The sequence below is a fragment of the Penicillium expansum genome (assembly GCF_000769745.1).
Source record: "Penicillium expansum strain MD-8 chromosome Unknown contig192, whole genome shotgun sequence".
Classification (NCBI taxonomy): Eukaryota; Fungi; Ascomycota; class Eurotiomycetes; order Eurotiales; family Aspergillaceae; genus Penicillium; species Penicillium expansum.
In genome coordinates, this window is record NW_015971404.1 from 639,140 (window position 1) to 650,391 (window position 11,252).

At 41.8% G+C, this 11,252-nt stretch overlaps 3 protein-coding genes across 3 annotated transcripts; 1 reads left to right on the plus strand and 2 right to left on the minus strand.

Annotated features, from left to right (window-relative positions):
• Positions 1 to 142: 142 nt before the first annotated feature.
• Positions 143 to 1,511, minus strand: PEX2_062260 (TauD/TfdA family dioxygenase; the record flags this gene model as incomplete). The annotated part of the gene is made up of 4 exons (XM_016743497.1): positions 143 to 293; positions 360 to 665; positions 718 to 1,204; positions 1,253 to 1,511. 4 exons carry the CDS (start codon positions 1,509 to 1,511, stop codon positions 143 to 145), a joined length of 1,203 nt encoding a protein of 400 aa, XP_016596220.1.
• A 669-nt stretch (positions 1,512 to 2,180) lies between these two features.
• Positions 2,181 to 2,642, minus strand: PEX2_062270 (Mannose-binding lectin; the record flags this gene model as incomplete). Its single annotated transcript, XM_016743498.1, has 1 exon — positions 2,181 to 2,642. One exon carries the CDS (start codon positions 2,640 to 2,642, stop codon positions 2,181 to 2,183), a length of 462 nt encoding a protein of 153 aa, XP_016596221.1.
• Positions 2,643 to 5,259: 2,617 nt separating this feature from the next.
• Positions 5,260 to 6,823, plus strand: PEX2_062280 (uncharacterized protein; the record flags this gene model as incomplete). Its single annotated transcript, XM_016743499.1, has 3 exons — positions 5,260 to 6,010; positions 6,076 to 6,298; positions 6,451 to 6,823. The coding sequence occupies 3 exons, from the start codon at positions 5,260 to 5,262 to the stop codon at positions 6,821 to 6,823; spliced, it is 1,347 nt and encodes a 448-aa protein (XP_016596222.1).
• Between the last annotated feature and the right edge of the window lie 4,429 nt (positions 6,824 to 11,252).

Genomic DNA, 11,252 nt, shown 5'->3' on the forward strand with positions numbered 1-11,252 from the left:
ACGTTGCCGCACGGGAGGCTCTTGAACACAATCAGTTCGATAGTTGGAATAACCGATATAGATATAGCCGAATATTGAATTCAAATGCTAAGCTAAAGGTGACTAGAACTTGAGCGTATCGTGCATGCTATTACTACCACGTTCAGACACTTTTGCGAATAGTCGGCTCCAATGGGAACACCTGCTCATCCGGCAAAACATCTTTATAGACAATATCCCAGCGGTCATGCAGTTCCTTGGGTGTTTCCCATGCATTTTCAGGGTCTCGCAGCCAGAGTCTCAACAAATGACGCCTAATACAGCCATACTAGTTAGCATCTTCATAATATAGAAGGACGTGCGAAAGAAAAAGGACGTACTCTTGCCCAGGCGCATCTCTGAACCCGTTCCGCGCATGGAAAATGCTAAGGTTATTCACATATTGCACATCACCTTTCTGGAAATCCAGAGCGGCACTGTGCTCTTCTGCCAAGAAGTGCAAAGCGTCGAGCGCCTCGGCTTGTGCCTCTGTGATAGGGGGGATATCCTTTGATCGGGGCTGAGCCAGGAATCCGGTGAAGTACCGTCTTGCGTACTGAATTAGTACTCTCTCAGGGGTAGTGGCACTGGCAGGTTGGTGGTATAAAAGTGGGCGTATGGTGTAGGGGCTGGCCGGGTTATTGAAGCTGAACAGTGTTAGCTTGCAAATGCGCTTCCTTGGCACTTGGTGGTTCTTACCCATCAAGCGGCCAATCCTGGGACAGAGTGTGGATAAGATCAGGTCTTTCCTTGGCCAGGATGTTGTACACATGCCAGCTGCTGGAAAGATAGCTTTCTCCTCCCTCTGCGGCTCGGTTCAGGCAAAGGAGTGAGACGATATCGCCAGCGTCAGTGTGGAAAACCTGCTTATCAGCCGTGTTTGAAGGGGCCCCGATAAGATTCTTGTTGGCCGTGGTGGTCAGGTCTTTGATATGGGATATCACGGGTGAAGCGTTATTTTCCAGTCGAGCGTATTGCTGACGTCCTCTAATGTTGCCGATGTGGGAAGATAGACCGGTGTAGATGATAATGTTCTCTTCTCGAGAGTAATCGTCAATACGCAAACCCCGGAGAACGACGAATCCTCGACCGGTGTGGATCTCCTTCGAAAGGTCTCGAAGAACAGGTCGAAGGGTAGGTAGAGGGAAAGTTGACTGATTGATATGTCCCAAGGAAAGATTGAGAGCTGCTCAATTAGCAATGGCACATTAATACTGTGGCTATAATCACCCACCTCTGAAGCTCTTCAAAGCAGCATCGAGTTCATCCAGCTGATCATTGCTTAACTGATAAACCCAATCATCCCGCTTCTCAACATCCTTTCCTTCCCAGACTAGTGAAGATACCAACTTCTGCGGGAAGCCTGCAGGCAAAGTGGTCTGGAGGGTCTCAGTCTCCTTTCGACGACGAGTACGCTCCTTGTACTTTTCATATTCAGGGTGGTATTGAATATCGGGTGTGGCGGGCACAGTGATAGTCTGAACAGCGGACATGATGGCGATGCGGAAAGTAAACAGAGAAAGAGGAGATGTCAGACGTGAAAGACTATTTATATCGCGGAGATTGATAAGCTTTGCGTGTTCAAAGGTCGTGATCGCGCCATGGCGCACATAAAGTACTGTCACTCAGGATGTGCTGGCTGTCACGACATCAACCCCGCAAAGCGCGAAATTAGTCGAACAGCAATAAAGAGCCATTGTACTCTCTAGTAGCATATAGTCTAATTTCTTGGTCACAAATAGAAAAGTCAACTGCAAAGTTTATGCATCTAAAAAGAACATTAGAAAGAACACCTAAAAACAAATCGGAGTGTTTTTGTAGATCAGCTCGGGGTTTAGTAAAGTAATGACATCAAGAACAAAGCGCACATCTTTTACTAACTTCAATAGTATCATCTTATATCGGGGAGTGGTGTTCATTTTCAGAGTCTTATTTTATTTAGACTTTTCACCTGTCAATGTATGGAATCATCAAGCAGTCGCTCAGATCGCATTGAATTTTCAACAGTGCGTATTTGGTAGCCTTTGCATTCGCATGACAGCATGGGGAAAACAGTGTAGAAAACCAGTGCACACCGAGGAAAAACCCACACCAAGGCATTTCATGTAACTGAAAATATAACAGCATGTAAACCACAGCCATCACCAATAGATAACAGACCCTCAGGTTTTGAAGTAGATATCCATATTATCCACGACGTCTCCAGAGCCATGAATACTATCTCTGCCTTCCGCTCCAATTAAGTCACCAGTCCCAAGGTGGTCAACATGGTTAACTTTGCCCTCCTTTCCACCAATCGAATAGTGGCGGTTCTTGTTTGTATCGAATTCGAAGCCGTTGACATAGCCTTCACCATCTCCAGCGTAGACAGTCATTCTGTTTATCTTTTCACCATCCTTAAACTCAAATCCTTGGTAAATGTTGTCGTTCTTGTGACCGATGAGGTTGCCCTGATGGTTGTCGTCCCAGGTAAACTGAAATCCGTTCAGAACATCGTATCCATTGTAGCTCCGTCCCCAGGCATCAACCCTCTTGACAGCATGATCTCCATGCACTTCATCGTAGTAGCCGCCGCCCAACCCGCCATATGGGCCGTTCATAACTCTGCCTCGTGTAGCGGGCATGATGTGTTGTGTTGGTTCTGTGTAGCACAAGGGATATGCTGGAAGGCCTTGAGGTATTATTTTGTCTCGAAAATGAACAACAAAAAGTGGTACATGCTGAGATACATAGAAATGGTTGCTCCATTAAATACATAAATCCATGTGGAGAATATAGACAGCTCTATCCCATAGGAAGCCTCGGAAATGGAGTATATCGCAAAATAACGTATTAGCATGTCCGTCTCTCACTATTACATTGTCGTAATGCGTCAGAACTTAATCATTGTACATCTAGTGATATCGTAGACTTAGTTCTAGACTAGCCCAGCCCATGACATAGAGACAAAGTTAGAAAGTAAGAACCCGTTATAGGTTCTACAGCTATATCTGAGCGAATATTATTGCTCAAGTGACGTCTTGATCAGCTGTCGCGTTACACAAGCACGGGAACCAGAGATATAGGACATTCGGGACACATTTAATAGTGATTCTATTCATGTACCACCAACATCAAGAAACATGATAATAGGTCGATGCTACCTTGATTATTTGGGTTGGCACAAAGCTGATCATTCTGTGGGACTCAAAGATATCTCTGGGATCAACCAAACAAACATTGCGCCAACTGGCCTTGCCACCAAATTCCAGGGTGTGAGCATGGGTACCCCATGAGCCACATGTAACCTAGTTTCTGCCAATTCTTTCAATCTGTTACAGATTCGCCCGGGTTTTGATATCCGACCCGGGAGCCCCAGGCACCCAGATCTGGGGAAACCTTGCTCAGCGGAACCAGTAGGTTCCGTCCCGGTTTTCAGATAGTTTCCAAGGTTATCATGACTACTTGGTCACACCCACGGGCATCCGCAACTGTATTTAGGACCGTGGGAGATCCTCCCTCTTGCGGCAATGACAATTGACTACTCTGACTGAGCTTAAGTAACCCAACCACACCAGGTCAGGCTTTGACTACCCAGGCTAGGCTCAAACTTAATTCACACGGATAGAAATCTTGGAACCTTGGAAACAATGGAAAAGGTTAAATTCTTGTTTGCCGAGTCACAGTCCCAGGGTAATATGCCCTCATTCTGCCGGGAACCCCCGCCGGAGCGGGCCATCCTCTACATCCGGGACTCTAATGTAACACTCTGAAGGGATTCCCATGGTTTAGTCTTTGTACCAACACGATTTATCCTCTTTTCTTTAAATCCTGCGTGGCACTGGTATCCTTACCTAGTTGACAGGCTAATATACCTAGACGATTAGTTGTGACCCAAGAAATCCTCAAAATCCCGAGACATCCGCCGACAGGATAAACACTTGGCCCGTTTCCAGAAGGCGAATCCCGACGCAGACGTCTACTTCACACACCCAACTTACTATATTCGCGTGCCTTTTTCATCAAATTGGATTTGCAACGACCTTGTTTTTGAGGCATTAATTTTCTTTTCGAAGAAGAGCCATTTGAACGAGGAGGGCCCATAGTCGCCATCTACCAGTTTGTAGCCCGAAATATGCCCCGGGACTCTAGAATTGGACTTGCTGAAAAGTAGAATTAAGAAATAAGGAAATGGGTGCTCGTAATAGTCGTAGGCTCGTTGGCCAATCGCAGCTATATTCTCAGTAAAGTAAATCAAACTATTGGGATAATGTGCGTGAAAAAGAAGCCTCTTGGATAGCTACAGAAAAGTTGGAAAAGTAGAGGCGCGCATAAGTAGAAGGTTATCCTACCGTATAGCTTCGAGTACGGAACCGAGAATGCTCGCGCCAATGGAGCAAATTTTAGGTTTTTTCTTTCATGGTAGACTTGAAGAGCCTTTAAAATTTTATCTTCTGAATTTAGAGTTCTTTTTTTTGCATCGTATTGTAGTACAAAAATGGGTATGAAGTTGATGCAAAGATGAAAGCTTTCTGTTTAGATGTATGGGGCCGTAGTCACACCCGAGTCCGGGACCCACTCGAATAACCTGGCACAGCGGGAACCCCTTTCTTGGAATGTTTCTTTTTTTTAAAAAAACAGGGGCCTTTATCTACATATGTTGTATGTATTTCATACGTTGTAGAGCCCCGAGTAACCTCCGCTTCTTTCATACCTAGGTAGTACCTGCCCAGGCGGGAAATTTTACTAGCTTGGAAATATCACAACACCTTTCGACTGCTCAATTACCATCACCTTCAGATCCCCCCCACCCAAGGTGACTTCAAAATGTACAACAGATGTCTGGAAATCAGGCCTTGTTTCCAAAGCATACGTTACCTTTCAGAAGAGGTCGATCAACTGCCAGCTCATCCAGTCCTTGGTATTCTCCATTTTTCCTTTCACCCCGGAGTCGATATCTTAGAGCCATCACAGCCTGCCTCTCTACTGTGGGGGAAGTCTTTGGAGTTCGTGTCGACAATTCCCGGGTTTCAAGGCCTATCTTGGGCATCAGTACACGATACTTCACCAAATCAGCAGATCATCGTCCTAATCCAGTGGATTAGCCAACATTCCTGGAAGCTATTTCAATCCTCTCTTGGATTCAGTATGATGCTGGGTTATATTTCAACGATATCGAATCGTTGTATACAGCTTGCTCTACCCTCTGATATCTTTGGTTTTGCCTGTTACCTCGAGCTGGTTTCGTTCAAATTTTCAACGATGCTATCTACTACCCAGCTATATAAGAAAGCAGAGTTCAAAGCTAAATGGGAGATGGCATTCTCGCCCCATTTAAATCACGTCACTACTGAGACCAAATTGATATCTGCCTGTGGAGAATGGCTTCAAAAAGACGACGACTCCGAGCATCCATTTTTTGCCGGGTTACTCTTCTGGAAATCAGACACTCAAGCGAATTCTCCCCAGCTACTTCGAGAGGCCAACGTTCATAACGTCGCAGACCATTTAGAAAGGCTCGTGGAGGATGCAACAGAGGTCATTTCAGTTTACACAAGTCAGCTCAACCATCTATCTTGTGATTTCTTTGGGCTGCGACCATATGATCCTGGTCCGGATTCCGTGCAGTTTCAAACTGAGCACCAACTATTCAAAACACCCGTGAAGCCTAAGTATAACGTGGATAAATCGAAAGATATAAACGGCAAAGATGAATCTCATTTAGAAAGCATGATGCAGGCGAGAGCTGCTGAGCGTATTGCCGTTGCGCCTGCAGGTGTTTGGTACCCTATGGGAGTCATTTCCCAATATTACTTGCCTCCGCAGCCATATTCTAGCTTTAAGGCTAATATCGAAATGATCTCTTTCTTTGTTCAGACTGGAAATGAACGGCTAGCGACCTCATTTGCAAATCTTCGGAAGAACCTTTTGGGGCTGAGCGATTGCCCCCAGCTCGTCTGGGGAAAGAATCAGAGCAACAAAGAGGAAAACGATAACATCCTGCTTTTCATTAGTATGTTTCCCTTTCTTCCGTAGAGGGGTAAGATTCTGGCGATGCTAACTTTACCGACATTGAAGATCTCAAGAAGTCCAAGCAATCCGAAGAAGAAACCGAGGCGCAAATTGAAAGATATATTCAGAAATTCTTGAATGAAAATGGCGGTATTATACAGAATTTATCTCATAGAAGGATTGTCGGTCCAGAGCGATTAGACATTCTTCGTAATATGGAAATAACCACATTTGATGTTCCGGCCAACGACTGGCTCTCGTTTGGATATGCTTATTCTAATTACATGCGGTACGTATACCTTCCTAAGATACGCTTTCTCGCTTCCTTCCTTATTTTCTCTACCGACGATTGATTTGGTAACATTTACCGAATAGTACTACATATCAGCAACATTTTAAACAAACTATGTTCAGCCCTTGGTGTTGCATAATACCAGTTAGCCATGGATGGGTTCCTGGCAAGCAAGCTGAAACGGCGCAATTTGGTTCGATGTTTCATTGTAAGAAGGAAGGAGCCCGGGAAGAATGGTATAGCGATTTCGCTAAGCGAGCTCAAACCGAGTACGATCTCCTGGGTCATATTGTTGATTGGCTGCGGACTCTATCGACGAGGATCAGTGTGCAATATGTGGCATTCGAATTGGAAGATTATTGGATGACTGCAGACAAGTTGGAAAAAGAGAGGTTGGAAAAAGAAGCTTCTCGGATAGCTGCAGAAAAGTTGGAAAAGGAGAGGCGCGCACAAGCAGTTGTCCCACCGTCTATCTTTGACGTGCCCTGGGCTAATAAACCAAAAATGCCCCGGCCTTCTTAGACCATTAAACAGTGAATAAGTTGATACAGTCTGGCCATTGACAAATATCTGAACTAGACAGTGAACGGAACAGGTAGTGAGTTCACGAGGGCATGTGTACTGGTTGTAATGATAATTCAATAGAGAAGTGATTGGCATTTGGCTGCCCGAAAGTCACTTTCATTGCCGTTCAGGTTGTTCTCAAGATTGGTATTGAAGAGGTTTGTTTGAGGTGAGAGTATAAGAAGGATGGCGATTTCTTCGAAAGATGTAGATTGTGTGGACGACATAATTACTACAATTTACAGTAACTCTTAAAAGGTAAATAGATTGACAGATGAGATATGCCCTCTAGCGTAATTTGTAACAGTGTGATTTTGGTGGGAAACAATGGGAGAGGGCGCAGTAAAGCTAAATTCACAGATGCTGACATTATCTGAGCAAAAGTTTTATGAATATCTGATATTACTCAATCCGGATATAGGCCAAGGATTTGCACTGATAATGCACTCCTCCATAGCTAGGTAGAAGTTTCTCGGACTCAATCTGCCTGCCGCCAGTCATTGCTATACTCAGTGTTTGACTGGGGTAATAATGTCCTCCGCGGTTCATGAACACCATTCTCGTCGTCCCCTTCGTCCCGCACCACCGGGTGAGAAATACGCTGGTAGTCCGCTCCCCGGCTGGCAGATTGTGCGCTCATCCAACTCGTTCGGTTCCCGGAAAGCCGAACAAAAGCTACCTGTAAAGAGTTACAGAATATCAGCAACCACAAACCTCACTGTGGTATTACGAGGTAAACTTACCTTAGCCGCAAAAACAAAAATAACCGCCGCAAAAACCATCCAAGAGGTACGCTGCTGATGCTCTCTCCAAGGGGCAAAGCAACTCCGCTGATATCCCAGCTGTAGCTCACACGCATTGTCCCCATGGTTCCGGTCCTTGAATGGCCATGCCCTGTCATGAATACTTCGAAGACCACAGCATCGGAGTTCGTCTTGGATTGACCGGATAGCGTGTGAGTCCTTCGACTGGAAGAACTCTTGCCATTGTTGATTTAGGTTACATGAGAGGATTTTGTCGGGGAAGAGGTACGCAATTGCTACTGTGGCCACGATGGTCGATATGACTGTTTGAACCTGATCGAGTATGCCAGATATTGCGGTCCATCGATAATTGCGAGTTGTCTCGTTATTTGAACGTGTAGACAGGATTCGTGTAGCTATTAGTATGAGTCCTGTGATCGGGGATATGAGGGTTGCGACGGCTGGAACCCATGTCGGCAAAGGAAGAAGCAGTGCGACGGTGCGAGACCAAGATATCCTGTTCCGGGAGAAGGCTATTAGTCACTATTTTGGTTTAATGTACGCTATAGATGTGATATAGCAGGCAATAACTCACGCTCCAAGGACAAAGGAGATGGCCCCTCCCTAGTAGCGAAATTTGTCAACAGAGGTCATCGCCAGGCTGGAACTCCAATATCTTACCACAATGAATAAGATGTAAAGGAAAACAGTTTTGTCTACCTTGAAGGACATCATTTTATAGGGAAGTATTTTCAGGCAATGCCCAATGGAAGAAGAATAACCGGCCTATAAGGGATAGGTGAGGTGATGGACGAGATAGGCGGAGTACTTTTGTTCCAAGGGGGACCTGATTAGTCAAGGATCTACATGGGACAACCCTGGAGATTCACTTTGCTGTAGATAGTGTTGGAAATCACCGGTACAGCAATGTATGTTTCAAAATGACAGATGTGTATGACTCTAACTAACTAAAATGACAAGAATCCCCTATTTGACAATTTGCTGGGGCATAACTGACTAAGCTTAATATGCAATTTGTATGGGGCCCACTATCATAGCGGTCCATATATTTTCCGAGGTGTTGAATACTCGGGTTCCCAGTCATGTATTGTAATATAGCTTTCGACATACCCCCCAGTTTTTGAAGGTATTCACAGCCTTTAATAACTGCCTTTTCTCTTAATTTCAGGATGATTTTCATCTTCCAATTCCTCCATTTCTCTATAGTTAGCAGGATCAACCTCTGTTTTCTTGGTTGATCCGCTCACTAATGTCTCTCATCCCAAGGAGGACTCGAAATAGGTATTGCTTTTGCTTTAGTAAGCTCTTTGTAAGGCCATCTGCCGGCATATCGGTAGTTAGAATCCAATTGACATAGACTCGACCTTCACTAACTTCCTATTTCATCCAGCATCGGTTTAGACCTGGCAGTGACCCTCCGGGTGGTCCATGACCTTGGACCCTCCGAGGGTCTAGCGACCCGCCAAGACCTAAATTTTGACATAAATATATATAAATCATGGTTTATAAGCATATTATTTCCTAATTAGGATAGGTTATGCATGCATAATTTCCTTGGCGGGTCCAGAATCCGGACTTTGGACCCTCCTTAGCGTCTTGGCGGGTCCAAATGGAGGGTCACTGCCAGGTCTACTTAAGTTAATATCCATATGCCGCAGCTTTGTATGTATCGCCGCTCCCTCCTTTATTAATAAATCGACAGTTTGCTAGTTATCGCATATAATAGAGAGTGGATAGTTAGGTTTGAAACCTAAGGATTCGAGGACTCGGTACCACTACTAGACAGTTTTACCTACTTCTGCTAATATAAGGAGCTCTGCTTCTATAGTAGATGTAGTAACAGTCTTTTATTTTATCGCCTTCTAGTCTATAGGGCCTCTATATAGCTTATAGAGGTAACCTTTAGAACTCTTTCTATTGTAGTTATCTCCGAATAAAGCGTTATTTATAAATTTAATAGATTTTACTGTAATAGTAAGGCCTATTTCGGTTATTATATAGTTTCTAATTTTATACTTAATAGCCTAAAACCTAGTTTTATATAGGTATTAGATAATCTAATCTATAATATTAATATACTTAGGACTAGGATTTATTAGGAATTCAGCTACTTTAGAGGTTACTTTTATAGTATTTAGTCTTATAATAGTAGTGGTATACTAAGTAGATCTTACTTTAGCCTAGAAACTATAAATCTAACTCGGTATAGCTACTTTATTATAGGGGACTAGAGGTTTAATTCCTAGTAGTAATCCTATATTTCTTATAGTAATAAGGTTATATTTTATTACTATATTCTTAATATAGCTATTTTAATATAACTATAGTTTCTTCTAATCTCTATCTCTAATAATATAGATATTTAAGAACTAACTAGTATTTAGTTCTCTTAATTCCTACTATTTCTTAATATCTAGATCTAATTATATAGCCTTCTTAGTATATATAGGATTTAGGTAGTTAATAATAATAATATTATTTATATAGAAGAAGATAATAATCCTATCTATTATAAAGATATAGGGATCCTTAAGGATAGGAATTAGGCCTAGTTTAACTAATATCTAGGTTACTTCCTACTACTATAGTCTTAATAATAGGTATAATCTATAGAGAACTCTATATAATAGCTAGTAATAGCCCTCTTATTTAAATCCTAGTAGGTACTTAGTATATACCTTACCTTATAGGACTAAGTTTAAGAACGCTATAATAATATCTTACTATCTTATATTAAGGTTAAAGACTATTATTAATATAAATATTACTCTTACTGTCTTAATAGCTAGTATAGCGGCTCTTTTCTCTTCGGTAGATATCTATTAAAGATCTCTGCGGATATATATTTATACTTTAAACTTCTTAAGTATACTATCTATATTAAATTTATATATAAATACCTACTTTAGGGGTAAGACTTATATACCTCTCTTATTTAGGGTTAGAACCTATAAGAATATCTCCTTTTTAATTAGAGTCTATATCTTAAATCCTATAGCTACTATAAATTCCTTATTAAAAGGGTGACTTATTATCTAATTCTAGGTCTCTAATAGTAGTAGTATCTTATCTTAAGAGAGCTTTTTAATATCGAATTGCTTACTTATACTTATTATAAATATATATAGTAGGCTTAGTGGTTTATTATTAATTAAAAGGTATATAATATAGTCTAGATCTACTCTTAGTCTCCTAGATCTAGTACTAGTAATAATATTTAATATATTAATATCTCTAGATATATCTTTTAGTACTTAATAGGATAACGATACTTAGGATAATAATACTTAGGATAATAATACTTAAGATAATAATACTTAGGATAGTAAGTATACTATTTCTTACTAGAGCTAGCGCTCTATCTCTTCTTCTTCTTTATTAACCTCTTCTTATTCTACCCCCCTAATTATAACTAATAGTATAATAGAGATTAGATCTAGCGATAATTAGATAGTTTCTTAGTAGGCTAATCTTAATAAAATTAATAGATTTAGTGATTTTAAGGCTATTTATAGTTATAAAACTAATAACAGTAATAATAATAAGGATAGAGAGGATAGAGAGGATAGAAAGGATAAAGAGGATAGAGAGGGCTATATAAAACTACCTAATATCTTATATAT